Source organism: Haliaeetus albicilla, chromosome Z, assembly GCF_947461875.1.
Source record: "Haliaeetus albicilla chromosome Z, bHalAlb1.1, whole genome shotgun sequence".
Lineage (NCBI taxonomy): Eukaryota > Metazoa > Chordata > Aves > Accipitriformes > Accipitridae > Haliaeetus > Haliaeetus albicilla.
In genome coordinates, this window is record NC_091516.1 from 60,582,154 (window position 1) to 60,605,131 (window position 22,978).

General features: G+C 43.6%; 1 protein-coding gene across 5 annotated transcripts in view; it reads right to left on the reverse strand.

The window, feature by feature from the left end:
• Nucleotides 1-22,978, reverse strand: part of PTGR1 (prostaglandin reductase 1) — a 27,561-nt gene continuing 4,583 nt past the window's right edge. For 2 of the 5 annotated variants that reach the window (XM_069776909.1, XM_069776908.1), the window contains exons 2-11: nucleotides 11,926-12,026; nucleotides 11,142-11,248; nucleotides 9,133-9,178; nucleotides 7,766-7,825; nucleotides 6,366-6,533; nucleotides 4,876-4,993; nucleotides 4,423-4,578; nucleotides 2,765-2,870; nucleotides 1,620-1,738; nucleotides 1-660 (exon numbers count right to left, since the gene is read on the reverse strand). In XM_069776909.1, coding sequence (XP_069633010.1) covers nucleotides 550-660; nucleotides 1,620-1,738; nucleotides 2,765-2,870; nucleotides 4,423-4,578; nucleotides 4,876-4,993; nucleotides 6,366-6,533; nucleotides 7,766-7,825; nucleotides 9,133-9,178; nucleotides 11,142-11,247 — 990 coding nt within the window. In that variant the 5' untranslated portion in view covers nucleotide 11,248; nucleotides 11,926-12,026 and the 3' untranslated portion in view covers nucleotides 1-549. Of the gene's footprint in view, nucleotides 661-1,619; nucleotides 1,739-2,764; nucleotides 2,871-4,422; nucleotides 4,579-4,875; nucleotides 4,994-6,365; nucleotides 6,534-7,765; nucleotides 7,826-9,132; nucleotides 9,179-11,141; nucleotides 11,249-11,860; nucleotides 11,880-11,925; nucleotides 12,027-22,978 lie in introns of those variants that run through there. The other 3 variants (XM_069776910.1, XM_069776912.1, XM_069776911.1) reach the window with 3 other exon arrangements.

Sequence of the window (22,978 nt, forward strand, 5' to 3'; positions counted from 1 at the left end):
TATCCATTAACAGATTTATTTTTTCTTTCTATAATCTCAGAATAACTGAGATATCTACATTTCCTGATGAAAGTAAAAAAAAACCAAAAGCCAGCCATTGAGGAAGCTAGGAACCCCCAGGTGTTGTTGGCCTGTATTTTGCTCCTTGATACTGGTTAAAAACATCCCTCTTGCCGAGTTCTGGGCCAAATCAATGGGTAAACATTAGTCATCAGATGTGTGATCAGCTGGCAAAGCTTTTGGAATTGCTTTTCCTTTCTACAAGTTGAGTTGTAGAAAGGTTCAAGCTGCTATTAAATCTGTTAGAGTTCTGATGAAGTTCAGCAGTTTTAAGGCACTTTTTTTTGTGTAGCTTTGGGAAGCAACTCTCAAGTTCTTCAAGAGCAAAGCAACTGGCATATACTTACAATTATTAGCCCAGTTATTAACAGGAAGGTATCATCACCAAATGTCCAGCAAAATGACTGAAGCACACCTTTCAATCAGTGAGTTAAAAGCACTTAACAGAATCACATTCTCCTGCGCCAGTCCCCCAGGAATATGTGACCTTCAGACTTTCACAATGGCTTTTCCAAGATTTTCTCCCTTTAACATTCCAATGAATGCCATTGGCATGTTCTCAAATCCTTCAGTGACTTGTTCATGGCATTTCACTTTTCCCTATCAAAAGTAAGAAAGGAAATTGCTGAGTTTTCATTCACCAGGCTGCCTAGTTTTTACCGTCTTCAGGAGACTAAATTGCAACCAATTTTCTCCAGCTTGTATGTTTCACCTGAAACATGTAAGCTGGCGCACACCAGGGTAACTGCAAAACTAGGTAGGCTGTTGTAAGGATCTGCTTTTCTTGCAAGACCTTCTACCTGGAGTCCTAACAGGGAGCAAAAGTCACTGCTACAAAAACACACCAGGACAGATTTAGTGCTACTTGGTCCCCAAACAATGGACAGGTAGGGGATTATTTCCCCATAGTCAGGCCTGTCTCCACCCATAGGGAAGTATGGAATTGCAAATCCAAATGATCAAAAGTTGAGCCATCCCAAATCCTCATGTTTGTAAAAGCTAGAGCCTCTTAACCTTTAGTGTTCACACTCACAAGCTTTTCACAGCCATGAACCAAATGTTGAATTCAGCCTCCATTTAGAAAAATAAAATTTAAGAAATTCCCTGTTAAGTCCCTTTAAGGCCCAGCTTCCAATTCCATAAAAATATCGATTCTTGCCAGTAACTTCAGCATGACACTACAATGGAAATCCTTGCTCATACTACAAACGAAAGGAGACTTCTGAATGGGAAATAGAGGAATTACTCAAATATGAAACTCTTCATTGCCAGAGAAGTCTTTTGAATTTCTCTGGAAGCATCCTCTTTCAAAGCCTACATGTATTCTGGAATATATCTAAGTCCACAAGCTAGTATCACAGGTCTCAACAAAGCAGAAGGGATCAGGCATGTTCACTATGGTTTGAGTGTCCCCAGAAGGCTCAAAGACCAAGTCAGGTGGAAGAAAAATATCATGCCGGGACCTCACCTCAACAGCTATGACAAGAGACCCCTTACAAAGAGGGAAGCTGTGGTGTGAGTACGCCTTACAGAAAACTACCCCTTCCTTCCTTCCTTACCTCCACGACCCATTTTAGCAGGGCCTTCAGACCTTCCTCCCAGCGGTTATTCCAGCGGGTCACAATAAATCCTTCCATTTGAAGCTCTTTGAAGATCATTGGAACCTGCACATATGGCCCTGCAAGAGAAAGCAACCAGCAAACCACCTCCAATCTCAGTTCCATTTAAAGTAAGACCCAATGCATAAAGAGAGCTTTTAGCCACTAAAGACCACTGAACCACTTTGTTCCAGCCAAAAGCAACTGCTATTTTTTCCAAACAGAATTTCCAGGACAAAAGACCAAGGATTCATGGACAGACAGCCACCCAGGGAAACAAAGGCCTGATCCATAAAGCTGTGGGGCTAAACACCCACCACTTCTGAAAACAGTTTTATTCAGAAGTAAAGTGGCCTCAGCTTCACCTGAGGGGCTTCAGCCGAGTCCTGGAAATACTGTTTTGACAGCCTGCCAAGCTGTCATGCTCTTTCTAAATCTCCAAAAAGTTACTCACATTAAAAACCAGTTCCCTCAATCATAAAAATGTGATAGTCTCCCCACTCTCAAAAGCCTGTCCCATTTTTAAAGTGATCTGGGAGTCCAAAGCCAATCAGTTGCCAGAGAGAATTCAGACCTCCCATTTCTTCTAGAAGGCAAATTTGGAACAACTAATGTCATTGAAAGTGAATATTCATCTCAGCCACATTTCCCAGTAGTTTCACCAGTAGCTGAAATTTTATGGGAAAAAAAACCCCAAACCGTAAGCTGCCTCATCTAAAAACCCGAGGGAAATCCATTCTCTCAACTGAAAGTACATACTGTGTAAATGGCATCATGCCACCACGCGTGCCTTCTACTGATCTGTATCTGCTTAAAGCCCTGGTGAATCCTGTATTAAGTAGCTTAGTCTCTCCATTTCTAATCAGCTGAAGTTCTCCATCCGATAGGAGTGTGCACAAAGGAGGATGAGTGCATGTACACACAAGGAGTGTTGTCACATTCCTGCTGTCCCAAAGCAGCGGTTAGTTACCCAAATGTACACACATACGTACACTCAAATGGCATACGGAAACAACAAATAAAATCTCAAGAGACTCCCATTACATCTGTCTCCCTGCCATCACCAAACAGGAAATAAATTTAGACACAAGAAAGCAGGCCCACACCTTTCTGAGGCACAGAGTCATTGTACTGAGAGATGGCTCCACAGACTGCAATCCTTCCATATTTCTTCATGTGGTTGATAGCAATACTGGTGAATTCTCCACCCACCTACAAGAACGAGAGCATGTGCAGCATTACAGAGAATCCAGTGTCTGGCATTGACTGCCAAAACCTGCCAGCCTTGCATTGTTGCACCAACAGGTTCAATCAAGGCGCAGAGAGGTGAGTTCCACTACTCCAAAGACTAGGTGGCTGCAGAAACCCTTACACCTTGTCAACATCTATGAGGACTTGATCTCACTCTTCTGAAAAGTAGTTATGAACACCGGGAATCAGTTTTAACTCCCAAACTGCTTCACAGATCTTGGTTTGGAAGTGTTTTGCAGGACTTGCCCTTAGATCCCTCCTCCTAAGGAGCATGTCTAGGGGCACTAAGAAGAACCACCTCTGCATTTCCCCCACACCAGTCTGCACTTTTACCTCTTCACATCATGGTGATGTCAAGTTTTTACTTAATGATTCTCTTCCCCCAAACAGGGATGTGCTGTGCTCAGAAGCTTTTAATGGAGAAAAGCTGTGAGAAAGTTTACTGCTGGGGAGAGCTCTGCACAAAACTTGGAAGTGAGAGGGAAGGGAACAGACGTGACCATGAAATCTATTTAAGACCTTAGCAGCACAGGACACAAAATTTGGAAGAGTAAGGCAAAACAACCAGGAGTTCCTGCCACAGGGGCAAGTGCTTTGCATTCACATCAATTGCCAGGGCAAGGCGGGTGCATTGCAATCCACACAGAACGACGGTGCCATCATCCCTGGATCAGCAGACAGGCCGCTGAGGGAAAGACATGCTAAAATGGTGATGATGGCTGCCCTTTAAACCAGGTAGGTAGCCTGGCACTTTTAGGCCAGTATCTCAGCTAATACCCCCGTGCCAGGTATTATATTACCAGGTATAATGCATATGGTAGCTATACTAGTAAATGAAAAAAGTCGGGGCTTGTCCTCTGGCTTGAAGGCGAACTGACATGATTTGACTGCATCCACCCTGTTGAACTCTTTTAGCTTCCAAAACAAGACAATCACATTCAAACAGCCTATCAAGAACAGTCCAGCTGTACTTGGCGAGAGGTCAGAAACACTCTACGGGCCACTCCAGCAATTTTACAAGTGGGTCTTGCAACTGTTTTGTTTACAGGTACTGGTGTAGCCACCTGGACCATGTAACGTACGGCCATCCACGCTCGTTCCCCTTCCAGCAACAGCAGAGAACTGCCTGTGGTCCAAGGTGGGGCCAGGAATGGACTAGAGCTCTCTGTTCAGCATCAGTTAAATGTTCACCATGACCCTCACCTCCCCAAAATGTGCCATACTTTCCAGAGAGTGAAGATAAGCTTCTCTCTGTCCATTCACAAACATCACCAACAATCCTGCTTTGCCTTCTGGTCTTTGTTCTTTCTGTTACTACCCAAGTCAGCTGCAGAAATAAATGTGGGAAAGGAAAAGGAAAGCAGTAAGCTCTTACAGACACCATTTCTCAAGGGAAATCAGTATCATGTTCCTGGTGTAGTCTTCAATTAGATGTATACAATATTGAGTTCCTGCTAGAGTTTAAGGAAAATGACAGTCTGCTCAATGCAAGGTCCTCTCTCTCTGAACTCACATTGTCAAAGAAACAGTCATAGCCATCAGGAGAGGCTTTCCGCAGTGCTTCATCCAGAGATACAACAGTCTTGTAATTAAAGGCTTCATCAAAGCCTATTTTTTTCAGATAGGCAACCTTGTAATCTGAGCCAGCACAGCCAACCACCTTGCAACCCTGCAAGGAAAGGAGAAAAACATGTCTAAACATCCCCTTACAACACAGGCTGACACTCAAAAGAGTGCTGGGTGGAGGGCTCACCCTTAAAGTCAGGCTGTTGTCACCATACGAGTTCCTGAGCTCTAGGAAACATTCAACCAGCTTTGCTACATCTTCAGGAGCTTGCCCCATCTTAAGACCTTACTGTAGGCATGCCTTCAGGGATGCTTGCCCTCCTGATCATTCATGGCCTTGTTGCCCTGTCTCCCAGGTGAGTCTCCTGAGAAGCAAGTATGAGCAGTTCAAGTCACTCACCCCAATTTTAGCGAGCTGCCCCACCACAGAGCCCACAGCACCAGCTGCAGCATTAACCAGCACTGTGTCTCCTAGCTTCATCTTGCAGACCTCCAGCAGACCAAAATACGCAGTGAGGCTGTGAAGAAAAAGAAAGAATGCTCAGTCAGGAATAAAAGACACCAGACAGAGAGATGTGATTTGACCACATTGAACCGAAATATTGTCACAACCAGAACAAGGTTCAGTTTTCCTCATTCCTTATGAAATACAAAAATTAATCCAAACTTCTTAATCTGGCTTTTTACAGCCATCCCAGAAAAAAAAAGACGCTACTGGGAAACAGGATGCTGTGGCATAAGTCTATCTTAGGTGAAAACACCTTTCCTTGTGCTCACTAACTGAAAGGAGAAACAGAGATAACGGTAAGGTGACAACTCAGTTACACACTGGAAGAGAGAGTAAATCCGAACTAGACAGAGGTCAGTAGCCAGCTGGTATCTACCAGATTGAGGCAAAGATTAAATGATACTCATCACAAATCAAAGCTGGCAGAAAAAGAAAAAATGGTGGCAAAACCTTGCTGAACTGACAGGCACACTGCTCCTGAGGACTACTGTGCACAGCTATGGTTGCTGAGTGAATAGTAATCTGTAGGAACCACTAAAGTTTAGCTTAAGCATGTTCTACTGATCATACAAATACTGAATGACATCAGGCTCTGCAAACTTCCTGAAGCAATGTGATCAACTGGCCAAGAATCCCAACAAACTTTTCTTCTAACTTCTAAATTCAAGCTTGGAGCTTCCCGCTTGGTCCAAACTGAAAGGATGAACTGAATCCATCTCGCAGCTGCCTGGAAAAACATGCATCTTGCCTGATGTCAAGATGAAATCTGAGGAGGTCTACATCACATACAATGTTACAATCATTTTAAAGCCTTCAGCGTCAACTGAACTGACCAAGTCTTGGTGTCCCATACAAACTACAGATAAAGAGAATGTGAGAGACTGCAGTAATGAATATGGATTCTGAAGCACAGCAGCTCTGTCTGCTGCAGTGCAATTTAAAGGACCTCTATTTTGCTGCACATGACAACAGCTGCCTTTTGCTATTTTGGGGGCAATTCTGGCAATACGGTGATAGCAGAAGAGCCCAGTCAGCAGAAGCAGACTAGTCCAGATGCCAGTCACTTTTGAGTCTTTCCACTGAGGTTAGTTCAGATTGAACTTGATTCTTTCCAGCCCCTCCTGGATCCTCTTCCTACCTTATTACAGCTCCTCAAGGAGAGGCACCATAATCTCCAAGGCAAATATCCTCTGATCTAAAGGACGAGCCAAACTTCAGGCCCTCTACAGGGTAAGGGCATCCAGAAGCACACATGTTTTTTACCACAGTGAGCAGACAACATGCTCGTAGAACAAGACAAGGGAAAAAGGTCATACAGATAGGCAGAAACATCCTGCACAGCAAAATCCAGGGCATAGTTGCCTTTGCATCTCGAAACTCACCCTGGCATGCCAACTGTCCCAAGAGCCAGAGATTTGGGGAGTGATTCTGGCCAACTGGAAGGAAGGAGTTGTAGGTCTTTCCCATCAGAGATGAAATGAGTTCTCCAGCCACTTCTAGCCACAACAAAGGCCCCCACTGTGAAAGCAGGATTATTGCTTTCTACAATCCTGTTTAGAAGAAGATTAAAAAAATATAAAAGAATACCCTGTCAGAGACAAATAATTACTGGCTCTTCCCTCCTTTATTGCTGTTGCTGTGTGATGCAGGAGAAAGGAAACATTTCACGTCAGAACATTTAGCCCACACCTGCTGATGCTGTAGGCTTCTGATGCCTTTCCTGAAATGTCTACAATCTCTCCTCACCAGGGGGATACTGGGCAAGATGATTCTAGACTCAGCCCTGCCCACAACAAATCCAATGTTCCCACATGGGTGACGACTTTTTTTTGACTAGCACCAGTCTGGTGTGAATTCAGACTAGGCTTCTTTGACTTCGAAGGCAGAAAGAGGATGCTGGCATTATAGGGTGGAAAAGCAAGAAGTCACAGATAGGCTGTAAGAAGCAGTTCCGTTCTCAGACAACCTGCACCTCATTTAAAGGTTGAAGATCCTGAGGATGGAACCTCTTGGGGTAACAAAACCAGACAGAAAGCAGTATCTAATAACAGGGAGAAGTTCATACTTGTGGTGTCTCTATGCCAAATGAATTCAACTTTCTTAGCCCAATGGGAAAATTACGTTGGGAAGGGGTAGGTAAGCAGCTCTTGGAATATTGAAAACAGCTGGCCTTCTGTTCAGCAGACTTGGTTGTTAATTTATCCCAGCCCTCAGTGTTCCTGCAGAGAAACATGAGAGTCAAAGGCCACAGGTGTTCCTGTGCAGCAACTTAAGAAGCAGCACAGCATGAACAAGCTGACAAAGGAAAACATCTATGTAGCTAAATTACCACAAGCTTGGGAAAGGATGGATTTAAGGTTAGATAACCCTTTGGCTAGAGCTGTATGTTAGGCGATGCTGAGGTATTCTCAGTTGGAGTAGATAACATGCATGATTTCGGGCATGCAATTAACTAGCACATCAGATTTTAAAATGTGAAGCTGACACTTATGGCAAGTGCAATGGTTGGTCCTTCATACCTCTGCTTATAGAAATTTCCACTGAAAACATTATAGCCAGAAATAACATATAGCTTGTATCAGAGGCCTAAATGGTCTCCAAGAAGGCAAAAGAGGTTCTTGGAGGAAAAAATACATTCCAACCAATTACAGATAGGAATACAGTTGCAGAAGTATGTAGACTGAAGTCAAGAATAGGTAATACAGGCTGCAGGTGTCTTGAATATCAGTACATTCCTTCAAGATCTGCAATGCATACGGATAACAAGAACTGAAGATCTTACCTGGCAACCTGTGTCCCTATCATTATGTCTCCTTCCTTCATGTCCCTTTGACTGTAAGGTCTGTAACACAGGCAGAGATGGCTTACTGTAAGCAACTTTAATGATGTTCCAGATACACTGTGAAGTGGTAGCTACTGTCTGATCCAGAAAGAGAGCATAAGCAGTGATGTTGAACAGATCGTAAAGAGCTTGTCATTGTAATGACAAATCTGGATGTTTTCCATAGCCAGCTACTTGAGCACCCCATCTTGAATGAATACTGGGCTAGAGTGTTGGGGACACAATAGCATTAATCTTCCCAGCATGGTCCACCACTATAAGAAGCCTGAGACTCCAAAGAACTACGATGCTATGGTCCACCAGGCTTCTTCAAATCACCCAGTCTCCCTGTGCTTGAACCACCACGTATTAACATGGGCATATCAGCAATTTCCTACTTAGAATATGTATCCTATCCTGGTTTCAGCTCAGATAGAGTTAATTGTCTTCCTAGTAGCTGGTATAGTGCTATCTTTTTCAGTTTGGTATAAGAATGTTGATAACACTGATGTTTTCAGTTGTTGCTCAGTAATGTTTAGTCTAAAGTCAAGGATTTTTCAGCTCCTCATACCCAGCCAGCAAGAAGGCTGGAGGGACACAGGAAGTTGGGAGGGGACACAGCCAGGACAGCTGACCCAAAGTGGCCAAAGGGGTATTCCATACCGTGTGACGTCATGTCTAGTATATAAACTGGGGGGAGTGGGGGTGGGGGGATCACCACTCACGGACTAACTAAGCATCAGTCAGCAGGTGGTGAGCAATTCCATTGTGCATCGCTTGTATGTTCCAATCTTTTTATTATTACTATTGTCATTTTATTAGTGTTATCATTCTTAGTTTCTTCTTTGCTGTTCTATTAAACTGCTCTTATCTCAACCCATGAGTTTTACTTTTTTTTTTTCCTATTCTCTCCCCCATCCCACTGGGTGGCAGGGGAAGTGAGTGAGTGGCTGTGTGGTGCTTAGTTGCTGGCTGGGGTTAAACCACAGCAATCCTTAAGTACAAGGTTGCTAAGATAAATGAAGCAGCTACTGCAACAGGACTGCAGTGTCCTTTAAGCCCATTGCATTCCAGTGGAAGAGACATGACAAGAAACAGCAGAGTCCAAGAAAAGTCTAGCGCTGCAGCATCATTATCCTAATGTCTGGCTAAATCTGGCACAGCTCTATATTGGGAGTCTTGTAATTTACACACATTTTATAAAAAGCAGACAAAGGCACCTCGGACTCTGGCAACAAGAGTGCTCCCAGCACATTGTTTTTGAGGTTTAAGTGGGAGATCAAATGAGATATCTCAGCCAGCAATTTAAAAAGAAGAAAAAGATATACCTCATGTAAGGATCAACACTGAGAAACACTGATTCAAGCAGCAACTCTGCAACAAAAGATAAAGCAAATTCCTGGGCATTAGCAGTGCAGTAAAGCATAGTTTCTACAAGTCAGTCTTTCAACAAGTGATATGAATTCCTGACAGCTCAAAAACCCCATATCCCATCATCCTTAGGGAAAAACTACCAGAAGCAACTATTACATTCATTAGCTTTGTCTGGATTATCGCTGTGCTGTTAAAAAAGACACCTTCTGTAGTGTATCTTTAGGAGGCTAGCTTCTCATCAACTCCTTTTTTTTTTTTTTTATCTGCCTCCTGTCTCTACAGAAGGCTCCAAGAGGCCAGACCCCCTAAGCAAAATACTAACTTACTTTCTACTCCTATACAAAATGCCTTCCCATCATTCAGCCAGCAGAGGGTGGTAAGAAACCTTGGCACAGGTCAAATACAAACACTTTGGTGCCTTAAACAGAAAGCATTAGGCTATCTTTCCAGGTAGCCTAATGCATCTTACTGTTTCTAATGCCACTAGTTCTTGTGAAATAAACTGTTAAACAAATTTTAATTTATGTTTTCATTCACACAGCAGTTTTAGCTGTTCATCTACACCTAATAACACTTTTCATTGCCTGTGCTGCAGTGGTCTTGCTAGTACCAGCTAGAAATATATTCAGATATAAATATTTTCCCATTACTCAGAGCAAGCAGGAAAAACAATCAAGGCCATGTAATGTAACAATAAAGGCCATCTCTTTTAAAAGTGTTACTCTAGTACGAAGCCATGCCTCTTCTTGCTGTAGAGATTACAGTGGAAAGGAAGAAATTACTCCATGTTCTTAAATACTCACAGGCATGAAATTTTTAAGTGTGTCTGAATGCTATAGAAGTACACATGCTATGAAAACACTTGAAAGTATATGTAAGAAGGAATCACCTTTCAAACCTTTAAGTTGTAAACATAACTAGTACTTTAATGCAATTTCTTTGGCACACCTTCTAAACTCGAGTAAATTTTGCAAAGGACAAGTGGTGGTGTGAGGCTCAAGACAGCATGGTACAAATGTCCATGTGAAGCCAAAAATCAAGGTTCATTATTTTATCAACAGCTCTTGCATATTTTAAGTTATCCTATTCCCTACCCTTTTCAAAACAGAGAAACACGGGAATAAATAAAGCCTGTGCCTTTTTTACTCTTTTTATTCACTCTCTCTTGCTGTCACAACAGGTCAAATATAACAGATAAGCACTGGCAAAAAAATAGATATTGAATGCAGACAGAATTCTTGCCTTGTTGCTTCTTAAAATGAAAGACCAGCCCACACTGACTCCAGCCCCAAGGCCTCCCAGCTGCAGGCTCCCTCCCACTCCAGTCACTCTGCTGTCCCCCAGCATATCAATACCTTCTCTATCAGCATGAAAAACTCCAATGAAAACCTCCTCCCGGAACCTACCATCTTCTCCAGGTTTCTCTAAAGGATTTTGCAAAATAAAGTAGATGAAAACCTTTCACCACTAAAGCATGCTTGCGTTTTACTACAGTTACCTCATTTGCTCTGTCATGGTTCACTCCTCTCTTTCTAAATTAATCGAATTCTGTCTCCTTGTGGCTGTCGGTTTTGAGGGTGTATCACTTCAGCAATATTCTCCAGTAAGCTTTATTTGCAAACACATTCGAACGCCTTTGCCATCAAGTATTGTGTGTGATTAGGCAGCGTGAGACTGTGAAAGGCATACTGCTGCTGCGTACTGGAGTTAGAAGAGCTCAGCCACTGCTTCTAAGGGTATTGTCAGAAGGCAGCGTGTCTTAAAACCCACCAAACTCATCAGCATACATGTTCTTGAGCAATTGCCCTTCTCTGTTAAGGTGCATGGTTTGCCACAAGCCGTGCCAACCCATTTTTGAAAATCCAAGCCAGAGAAATGTACAAACAGTTCTACAGATGCACAGCCATTCATCAGCAATCATACAACCTCCGGAAAAAATAAGAACGGGTGGTACTCCACTCACCTCCATCCTTTAGGTTTGGCAGCTCTATCTTTTTCAGGTCGAAGTCACTGGTTTTGGGGAATCCCTCAAAATGCTTCTTCAGAACCCACACCTTGGCAGTCACCATCCTGTGCAACAAACAGCAGGGCCAAAGAGTGCCTGTCAGAGACGCCCAATGTTGCTGGGCTGCTCATGGGGGCTGGTTTAGACTTCATGAAGCAGAACAGTATTTTCATAACATGCCATTACACAAGACAGCCTCTGCTTGCATCCTGAGGCATTATCGCTGGATCAGGAAAATATCTGAAGAGCCCTCTCACTGCCTAAGCAACCCAGAACTTCCTGTGACCTGCCAGACCTGCCTGCCTGCTGGTAGCAAGTCCTGGTGTGGGAAGTCAGCCCCAGCAAGATGTACGGCTCCCGCTCTAAAGAAACTGAAGAGGGAAAATCTACTAGTTTAAGGAGAAAAAAAAGCATGGAAGGAAAAGAACCAAAAACACTTAAACTCACTCTTTCGCTCCGATTACATGGGGTGAGTACTGAACCTAAACTTTTACAAGCTTGAATCAAAGTGCAAGTGAGAAATACAAAGGTAAGAAAGACCTCTTTCTGTGACACCCCATATGTTGAAAGAAAACACGTCTCCAGTTGCCAAGCTCAGGGCTTGGAACTGGGAGCACATTGTCACCAGCATTTTCCATACAAGATGGAAATAAACAAATGACTTGCATTTTTTTTACCTTCACAGCCCCTTTTTCCTTCCTATAAGCAAGCACATCAACAAGGCAAAGAAAGAAGTTTATACTTAGAGCACGCAGGTGGAAAACTGTGTCTTCTGCTGACAAGGCGAGTCAATAACCTTTGCACCGAGCTCGGTGGCTGGATTCCTTCAGTCACACACACCTCCTGAAAGGCAAAGACATCTGCTTTCGTCAACAGAGCAGGTACCACCCTCAGTCCACTCTCCCAGGAGCAAGTCTAAGTCCTCAGTAAACCTGGCACAGGGGCACACCCAGTGTGATTTACCTTTCTCCTATTGAGATTTGAGATTATCCTTAAAGACCGCTCCAATTCAGCATGCAGCCAGTTGCACAGGAATGTTCTGCAATATGCTAGGCTAAATATACAAACCCCACAGTCCTAGAAACCACAAAATACTGCAGTCTGGAGACAGAGACTATCCCCCGCAGCAGGAGTTTCTTCAAATCACATTTTACAAGTCCAGCCCTAAAACTCTTAAGAGTTCTGCCACTGAGGAAAAAACATCTAATTAAAAATGAATATAAAATTCATCGTTCAATCCGTCATTTAACACAACAAACAATCCATACATTCGCCACTACCACAATGGAACACTATTATGACATTTAGATAGTGAGATGTCTGCAGGCTCTCAAGACATCTGTACCCGCGTTGTGTGCTCTGACATCTTCACTGTTCCCAATGCACGCACCAAAGGATCAGAGCTTGTGTGGCTATGCCTCTGCATGCTGGGATCTCTGTGCGTTGCAGAGCCACGTAAAGAAGCAGTAGCAAGCTTTGGCATTTTGCCTCAACTGCGTTGCAATGAGGCATGTGGCATGGCAAAAAACTGTCCAGGTGTTGTCCCACAGGTGGGGTCGTTTACCCGGTGTGGGAAACGCCAATATAGACACAGAGCAGAGGTATTTTGTTCCAATTCATGTTTGCGCAAAGATGGGGGCTAGGTGGTAATCCACAAAGCTAGCACCCCGTATTCACAGTTTCTATTGGGTTAAAGTTTCACGCTTCCACAGTGTTCTTTTATTCTACAGTGCGTGTGAGTGTGTGTGTGTGTGTGTTGACTTGGTGGTCGTGATCTCCCCCTGGCACCTTTACTTTTCCTCCAGTTATCAAAGATTTTTGCTGACTTCATGCCTATTAGCAATTATTCAACTTTTCGGTGCCTCCTGGGGTAGGATGTTTCTTTCTTATCAGTCTTTTAGTTCTTCTTCAGGGGCACAGTCGTTAGCAAGGCATGCCTTGTGTATACAAGGGTATCTTATTTCAGAAGACCTGTGTGGTCTTCTTAAGTACATCACTTCTTAAGTACATAATTTCTTAAGTACATCACAGGGACTATGTCTTCACCTTTTATTTTTCTTGTGAAAATATTAAAGTAGAATATAAAGGGTGGAAAGTGAGACCAATACATAGCGGCACGTTTAATGACAAAACACCTGAAGACAAAAGTACTAATTAGGAACATAAACCTGAGAAAACAAACAAAACTTTTTTAAAGATGCACAAGCAAGGACCAGGGATAACAGGGCAAGCTCTCAATCACTGAGATAAAAGCAAAAGCCACCAGACCCGGAAACTCATCAGCTCTCAGGAACTTTCTGTAATGCATCAGGGATGTTCCTGGTTCCTCGATGAGAAACAAACACAGCACAGGTGAAGGGTCCCTGCATTAGGAGTGTGTGCTGGGGAAATCACCTACATCAGGACAGGCACATCTTTCACAAAATGGAAGAAGTATCATCAAGCTCACTGTCAAAGCATCCCGCATTCGTTAAGTGAGCAGCCAAAACCAGCACTCCTCACATCCCACATACAATCACAAGAACCAAGGCCACAGAAAACTTACCTGCAGAAATCGCATCTGACCTGCAAATGTTTTTTCTTAAAAAAGAAAAAAAAAAAAAAAAGGCAGGTGGCACTCCCCTGGCATTTCCATCCGCCGCTGTATTTCCTTTGGTATGAACGGTGCTTATCTGTACTTTTCTGTAACAAAAGATACTGCGACACTGCAGCAACAACAAAGCAAACTCAGCAAAGGGGCTCACGGGAGCAAAAGGTGAGTTCAGGGTAACACAAAACTGATCCCACTCAATTGCTTATACACACAAGCACTAAGAGGTGTTTGTGCCAGCAGTGCGTCCTGCATTCAGGAAGAGGTACCCATGTGCTCCAGCCAGGAATGACTGGGTACAAGGGATGACAGCTAGATCGGCAGCCATGCACGTACCCCCGGGGAGCCAACAGTGATTCAGAAATGCTTTGTCTCCCATTCTGTCCCACCTCTGTGAGTCATAGACTCCCTGCTTTTTGTCTCTTTTGTCTGTGTGCAGCAAGGCTCCACCCTGTTTTCTCTACATTCCCACCATCATCTCTTAATAGCTTGATTCTTCACTTTAGTCTGAGTACAGGAACATGCTGTCCCTTGTTTTAGGCCGTCCTTTGTTTCCCCTATCTGGTCCTCTAAAGAAGCTGCACAAAGATGTGCTGTAATCCTGATGATCTGCAATCAGGTGCCATCAATACTGGCTATTTTCTCTCTCTTCCGCTGTTCCTTCTGGTGCTTCCGCACTCAGACTTCCCATTCACACCAATCTTCAAATTCCTATCAAAAATTTCTACTTTTTGTGATACACAGATTTTCCAGCAGAGCAATGATCCCTCCTACAAACAATACGGAAATATTAATTTCACTGAACCATTTTTATTACATTTAGACCTACCTTTGAGAACAGGACAAACTTTCTGCTGACCTCTTCTCACCTTCTACTGAAATTGCATTATTATAGCCACTTCAAGGCTAGGGATGTGAACGAAAAAGCCCCAAACCAAACAAACAGAAAACAGAACACAGATACATGCTTGATGCATGGATTCACAAACCAATTTCCAGGTTAACAAACCAAGATTATTTTGTACATTTAGATATAAAATCATAAGAACTGATAAGGACGATGTTGCTTAAGCATATTAAAGAACTCTAAAGCATAAACAGCAGTGATGATGTGTTGAAGAAATTATGTACTTAAGCCACCTTAAAAAGGCCACAAAGGCCTTGTGAAACAAGATACCCTTTGTATAAACAAGGCATGCCTTGCTAACGACTGTGCCCAAGAAGAACTAGAAGGCTGATAAGAAGGGAACATCCTACCCCAGGAGGTGCCAGAAGTTAAGTAATTGCTAATAGGCAAGAAGTCAGCAACGATCTTCGATAACTGGAGGAAAAGTAAAGGCGGCAGGGGGAGATCACGATCACCGACTCAATCCAAGACGAAAAAGATTTACCCCACCTCCGACTCTCCTTGACCATGCGCTGTAGAATAAAAGAACACTACCTTTAATTCGAAGCAGGGAAAACTTCAGCCCAACAGAAGCTGTGGTAGATAAGCAACTACCAATAACAGTTTTGGGGAAGAACGTTGGAAATTAAATATGTATAACTGAACTGTATAAATTGCTTGCCTGTTTAGGCATGAGGTGTGCTAGCTTTGTGTATTACCACCAGGCCCCACCTTTGTGCAAACATGAACTGGAATAAAATACCTCTGCTCTGTGTGTACATTGGCTTTTCACGCACCGGGTAAACAACTTTTGGGACAACAGTGATGCAACATTTGTGGGGTCCAGTAAAAGCATTACTGGACTAAACATGTGATAGCCACCATCACAGCTCCAAGAGCAGTAACCATTGTGCTGTAAAACTACTTTGTTGTGTCAGTGGATTTGAATAACACATTTCTTTTGTATGTTTTCTGTATTAAGTGTTTCATAGACCACTATAAACTTTACTGCAAAGAGGCAGCTACGATAAAAACTTGAGAAAAGACAGTCCATGAAGGTAATAAAAAGACCCTTTTAAAAATAATTAATTTCTAGCAAGTCCCAGGAAAAAATTAAGTTGATGCATTTCTGCCTGATATTCATACCAAAGAACCATGAAAGCTTTTACTGAAGTTTAATTACAAGACAGCATTTATTCTTATGTCCTTCAAACCCTCCCTGTCCTCTGGTATAGCCCATCAAGTTATCAAAAAATGAAGTTTTACATTAATCTCTATCAACTTCTTCCATAAAATCAGACACCTAGGAAAGAAGTAATGGATTGGCGAATCTTGGCTTTATGCACTAACAATATATGTAAGAAAGCAAAGATCCAGCCTGTGTTCAGACACTGCAGTTGGTACAATCTGTAGCAGAGCTGCAAGCAAAGCACCTTCACACAGGTTATCACAGCTCAATCCCCAAAATCAGCATGGGGAAGGAGGTTCACAATTCAGGTGAAAATAGGAGAGAAAAGAAGAGGTGAAAACCAGGATCCCATAGTAAATACTAGCAACTGGAAAAGAAGGTCACGAATAAAAGAGAGGACAGATAAGTCTGAGAAAATTGAGTGTGACTGGAGGCTGAGGAGCTGGTTGGTGGTGCTACCCTAAATCTGGGAATCTTCACATTAAAGTAGAAAAGTAGTAAAGCTCTCAAGGGACCATGAGTCAAACCAGCAAAGTTTACTTTCCTTAAGTAATCCCAACTAACATTTGTATCATGTGTGGTATTGTTATCAACTAATATGTATAATATGATTGAAGTAACCAGACAGCTGCTAAAATCCTGTGTACAGCCCCCATCAGTTAATATTTAAAATAGGGAAACAATAACTAGATATGATTTAGGGTTTAGGAACTAACTACTAGACAATGGTGCTTTATGATTATGTCAGAAAAGGTAATGGATTGTGGTCCAGCCAATAAACCTTGAAGAACTGCTTAGAGTAAGAAGTAGGTAAAAGGTAATTCCTACAGGGGGAGATTGTGACCACCAACTCATTGACCACCTACTCAGATGATACCACCTACTGAAAGGAAGACAATGAAGGAAGAAGACAGTCTGTGCACTAATTTACATGAGAGGCAAAGAAGAAGGAACCAATCATTAAGAGAAATAATAATGAATATGTAAACTGGATAAATATGTAAATTGTAATGTAATACATATGTAATATGTAAACTTAAGTACATAAATGTGGGAATTTTTGAGACAAAGATGTGCTTGCTGTTTTGAGACAGGCACCCATTCATGTGCATCAATTAAATTAATTTGCAGATACCTCGACTCTGTGTGTTATTGGCTTGCACACCAGGTAAACGAACCCCATTTGTGGGATAACAATATGGTTTCCTAGCCTGGGCTTGTCCAAATCTAACCCTGAGGACAAAACTGTCTTAGAAGCCTGTCAGTTACAAAAAAGTTCAATTAAAATTTGGGGTTAGCTTAACAGCTCATCTTGCTGCCAGTCACAATTAATTTCCAGATATGGCTGTGGTACTTGTTTCCTTTTATCTCCATTCTGAAGCAGGAACAGCTATGCTCCCAGCTACATTAGAAGAAAAGCGTATGATTAAAAGCTGAATAAAGTATATATCTCATCTCAGACATAATTAGTTTGTAGATCAGTGCTGAGGAAAAAGCCACCAGTCACCACAACAGCAAAGTTGTTCAAGAAATCATCGTCTCACCTAGTGCCTTTCTTCTGATCCAGTTTACGCAGTCTCCTGCGTTTTACATCTTGTGCTGAGAGAAGAACAGAGTGGCCTTGTTATGCTGACTAGTGATGGATAAGAAAACCTGTATGTTGAAACACATGTAAGATACCAGAGGAAATCGCTTTTGGTCGATCTTGCAATTCCCTGGGAAGATAAGAACTTTAGGCCCTTTTATATAATTTAGCTTAGAAGCGTCAATATGGTTTGTGTTAAAAGAATATAAATCAAGAAAAGATATTCATGAACGTTCTTCAGGATAAGCTGTATCAAAACATGTAAGGTGTCCCACTGTGCAGAATCACTAGAAGAGGGTGAACTAGCGGACAAGTGAGGAAGACTATGGAAGACCACCAAAGATCTCGAATGTGCCTGCGCCAAGGACATTTACATATATTAATGAGTTCCCAGAATTCAGATGAATATGTTAATTACTTCCAGGAAAAATAATTAATATGTATATCCATTTTGTATATAATCTCAACTGGTGAAAGAATTGGTGTGCACGATAGGTGGAGCGATCCCCCGTGCACCCAGCGCTGCAATAAAGAATGCCTGCTTTCTAAAACTCCAAAATCAAGTCTTAGAGTTTCTGAAGTACTGACTTACGGTAACACTGCAGCATTTCAAAGCAATCTGCCAGGCACCAGCATAGAAGACTTTCTAAATACTTTAAAAAACAAATAAACAAACAAACAAACTTAAAAGCACTTCTTGGCAGTAGAGACTGCCAAGGGAATCATAATCCCCAGGCTACCTCGGGATTCCCCACACATTACAGGATTACCAATTACCTGGGAGCGAATATGGCCTCAAATCATAAGTGCCTGTGAGTTAGCAAAAATTACCTGTTCCTCCCCTCTGGTTTAGCTATTACAATGCTTTCTCAGGAATTATTTTTTCCTGTGGTGGAAAACAAGGTAAAGGAAAACCGCTTCCATGCTACTTTTGGCAGACACTATACCACAAATATCTGAGCAAGCATGATGCTGCATTGTGAAACAATAAAGCTGCAACTTCACTTCTTTATGCAATGCTATCAAGCCCTGGAAGGAGGTCAAAGGTTGGAGGTGAGTAGTCATAACTCAGTGAAAAGACTGTGCTGCCCTGCACTTTGTTGCAACACTGTAATTCCAACACAGGTTCAACAGTCCTGCAGAGCAAGCGCACACAGGGAGGGGAAAAGGAAAGCCAACCTGCACTGAAACAGGTAAGCTGCCCTTCAGCTCTCAGAAATTGCACATAAAGTAAGAATCTTAAGAACTATGTCTGGCAAGACAGAATAAGCAAGAAGGTCACAGATAGGAAGGAAGACAGGACACTGCAGGTGACTTGGGCTGACAAACCAAGCCAAAGCTTCTTGAAGGGCCAGCTGCGATTCCCTGGTCACTGCGGTGCACTCTTAAGCTTCTTTCAAGCACTCTTTCTGTTTCCCCCTTGCTTAAATGTTGATACAGTCCAAGCGCATGCTGCAACATCAGTAAATGCAAATTCCATCAAAGCTGTTGAGACATACTGCAGCACAGTACTTCTTACGTTTGCAGGGACATGCCTGTTACTGCACTACAGATAAGTATTTCATTTGCTTGATTTTACAGCTCCCAAAAACCCCTCCTTTTTTTAAAGCTCCATTAAGCTTAAATTTCTAGAAAACTCAATTTAAATTAAACCCTAAACTTTTGACTACACCAAGCAAGCAATTTAAGGGAAAAAGATAAGAAATCTCAGGCTGGTATCTCATGTTGTGAAGTTACTGCAAGAGCTTCAGGACTTAATAAGCCTGTCCATTGACTGCTCCTTCCCTCATTTCTCACTACTTACCTCTTACAAAGGTTAAGCACCCCTGCCTCTTGCAGTGTAGGTATTAAGACAGCCCTGTGTGCTCAGAAAGGAAGTTACACACTTTCAAGCACTAGCAATCCCTCTGAGGCCCCCTCCTGAATTTCTCGAATATGACAAGGGCAGATACATCCTTGAATGAGATCCTGCTTGTAACAGAAGCAACGAGCTTCTCCCTCAAGAGGAAAACTAGCCGCTTCAGCCCACCTACCATATCTGAGACATACCTGTCATCTGTTACCCCTCTAATACATCCATAGTATTAAGGAGACTGAGACGGATAAATGAAAAGCTAAAGTGACAAGACAGAAAAAACAAAAAAGTGGGAAGTCAATGAGAGTCAAAGGAACTGCAGTGGAAGGGGAGAAGCACAGAGCCGTGATCAGCACCTTTTGAATCGCTGCTTTAGACAGCAGGCAGCATCTGGCAAAAGGGGCCTGAGGACCTCCTCGCTCCTGCAGTGCACATTAGCTCAGCATAGTACGTTACTGTTATATAGTCCACAGTGAGTAAAAATAGGTGCATCTGTGCAAAATGCCATCCTAGGGCTCCCACAGCGATTGGGGCAGAGAAGCCATCCTGCAGTGACACACAGCCCCTGACAAGACTTGCCTCTCACCACTGGTGAACACTGATCACTGGTGTGAACTCTGACTGAGACATTTCCTATGGTATGTAAATGGGAGTGTCCATCTAGCCCTACCAGAGCGGATGCGATACTGGACCTGTTGGTCACCAACACAAGTGAGCTAATCAGTGATGTCAAGATTGGAGACAGCCTGGTCTGCAGTGACCATGCACTGGTGGAGTTCGCAGTCCTGAGGGATATGGGTCAGGTGAAGAGTAAAGTCAGTACCCTGAATTTTAGGAAAGGAAACTTCCAGCTGTTCAAGGAGCTAGTCAATAGGACCCCCTGGGAAACTGCCCTCAGAAACAAGGGAGCAGAACAGAGCTGGCAGATCTTTAAGGATGCTCTCCATAGAGCGCAAGAGCTTTTGATGCCCAGGTGTAAGAAATCAGGAAAGGACGGCAAGAGACTGGCATGGCTGAGTCAAGATGTGCCGGTCAAACTAAAGGCCATGAAGGAAATGCACAGGCAGTGGAAGCAGGGACAGGTATCCTGGGAAAAGTAGAGGGACGCTGCCTGGTTGTGTTGGGATGGGGTCAGGAAGGCCAAGGCGCTTGGCAAGGGATGCAAAGAATAAGAAGGGCTTCTACAGGTATGTCAGCCAGAAAAGGAAGGTCAAAGAAAGCATACCCTCCCAATGAACATGAATGGCAAACTGGTAACAACAAAGAGAAGGCTGAGGTACTCAACAACTTTTTTTGCCTCAGTCTTCACTGGCAACCTCTCTTCCCATACCTCTCAAGTGGCTGGACCGCAAAATGGGGACTGGAGGAGCAAAGTCCCTCCCACTGTAAACGAACATCAGGTTCATGACCACCTGAGGAACCTGAACATACATAAGTCTATGGGACCTGACAAGATGGCTACTGTAGTTGTCAACCACCCTCCATGATATCTGAAAAGTCATGAGAGTCAGGTGAAGTCCCTGGAGACTGGAAAAAGGGAAATATTGCACCCATTTTTAAGAAGAGTAGAAAGGAGGACCCTGGGAACTACCAACCTGTCAGCCTCACCTCTGTGCCTGGGAAGATCATGGAACAGATCCTCCTAAAAGCTCTCCTAAGGCACAGGGAGGACAGGAAGGTGATTTGAGACAGCCAGCATGGCTTCACCAAGGGCAAGTCCTGCCTGACCAACCTAGTGGCCTTCTATGATGGTGTGACTACATCGGTGGACAAGGGAAGAGCTACAGATGCCATGTATCTGGAGTTCTGTAAGGCCTTTGACACAATCCCCCACGGCATCCGTCTCTCTAAATTGGAGAGATATGAATTTGATGGGTAGGCTGTTCAGTGGATGAGGAATTGGCTGGATGGCCACATCTGGAGGGTAGTGGTCATCGGCTCTATGTCCGCATGGAGATCAGTGACAAGTGGTGTCCCCCGGGGGCCCATATTGGGACCTGTACTGCTTAATATCTTCATCAATAACATAGACAGTGGGATCAAGTGCAGCCTCAGCAAGTTTGCAGATGACACCAAGCTGAGCGGTGCAGTTGGCATGCCTGAGGGACGGGATGCCATCCAGAGGGAACTGGACAAGCTTGAGAAGTGGGCCCATGTGAACCTCATGAGGTTCAACAAGGGCAAGGTCCTGCCCTGGGTTGGAGCAACCCCTGGTATCAGTACAGGCTGGGGGATGAAAGGATTGAGAGAAGCCCTGCAGAGAAGGACTTGGTGGTACTGGTGGATGAAAAACTGGACATGAGCCAACAACGTGTACTTGCAGCCCAGAAAGCCAACCATACCCTGGGCTGCATCAAAAGAAGCGTGGCCAGCAGGTCACAGGAGGCAATTCTGCCCATCTACTCTGCTCTGGTGAGACCCCACCTGGAGTCCTGCATCCAGCTCTGGGGTCCTCAGCACAGGAAAGACATAGACCTGTTGGAACGAGTCCAGAGGAGGGCCACAAAAATGATCAGAGGAATGGAGCCCCTCTCCTATGAAAAAAGGCTGAGAGAGTTGGGGTTGATCAGCCTGGAGAAGAGAAGGCTCCAGGGAGACCTGACTGTGGCCTTTCAATACTTAAAAGGGGCTTATAAGAAAGATGGGGACAAACTTATTAGCAGGGCCTGTTGCAACAGGACAATGGGTAATAGTTTTAAGTGAAAAAGAGAGTAGCTTCAGACTACATGTAAGGAAGAATTTTTTACACAGTGAAACACTGGAACAGGTTGCCCAGTGAGGTGGTAGATGCCCCATCCCTGGAAGTGTTCAAGGTTAAGCTGTACAGGGCTCTGAGCAACCTGGTCTAGTTGAAGATGTCCCTGCTCACTGCAGGGGTGTTGAAGTAGATGACTTTTAAAGGTCCCTTCCAACCCAGACTATTCTGTCATTCTATGACCTTTCCTTCCTGCTTTCCTCCCCTCCTCCCTCTATATGCTTGCTTGCTTCCTCAGAAAACATTTTCCTGTGTCTCATGAAGCATCTATCTTCTGCCACCAAGGCACCTGCAGCGTTTCTCTTTCAATTCTTTTCCTGTGTGCCAAACATGGTTTGAGAGTTACAGCCCTGCAGACAATACTCACTTCCAATGAAATGCATACATATACAGCTTGCAGAGCACGGACCTTCCTTCCCTACAAAAGCAGACTATAGCATGGTCCCTCTCTCAAATTTCTATTCAGCCCAGCACAAGAAAACTTGTGAGAGTTAGAGCAAGGATTACATCTCCCACTGGAGTTTAAAAACACTAAATCTGCAGGCTTGAAAGAAAAATACTTGAACTGCCCCCCACACCCACTGTTCGTAGCCCGTCTGCCTTTCCTCTGGTGCTTTGTGAAGATCAGCACCTCTCCAGATGTGCAAGACTAAGTTGCCATGGGGAAGCTTCACACGTTTTCTACTACTACGCAAGCAGAGATTCAGAAGAGAGTCCTCCAGACTTCTGGTTTCTCGGGCTAAAGTTTTTCCCATCTGAGAACCCCGAGCATGCACTCATCTGTTGCCCTTGTGTGCTGAGGGGGATTGCCGCCTTTTAGGGTCTCAGTCTCTACTCCAGGACCTTTCTTTTCAAGGGCTGTAAACCTTAACAGGAATATCAGCTCATGAGAGGTATAGGCTTGAGCAGATATAAACCTTCTACCCCACAAGGAG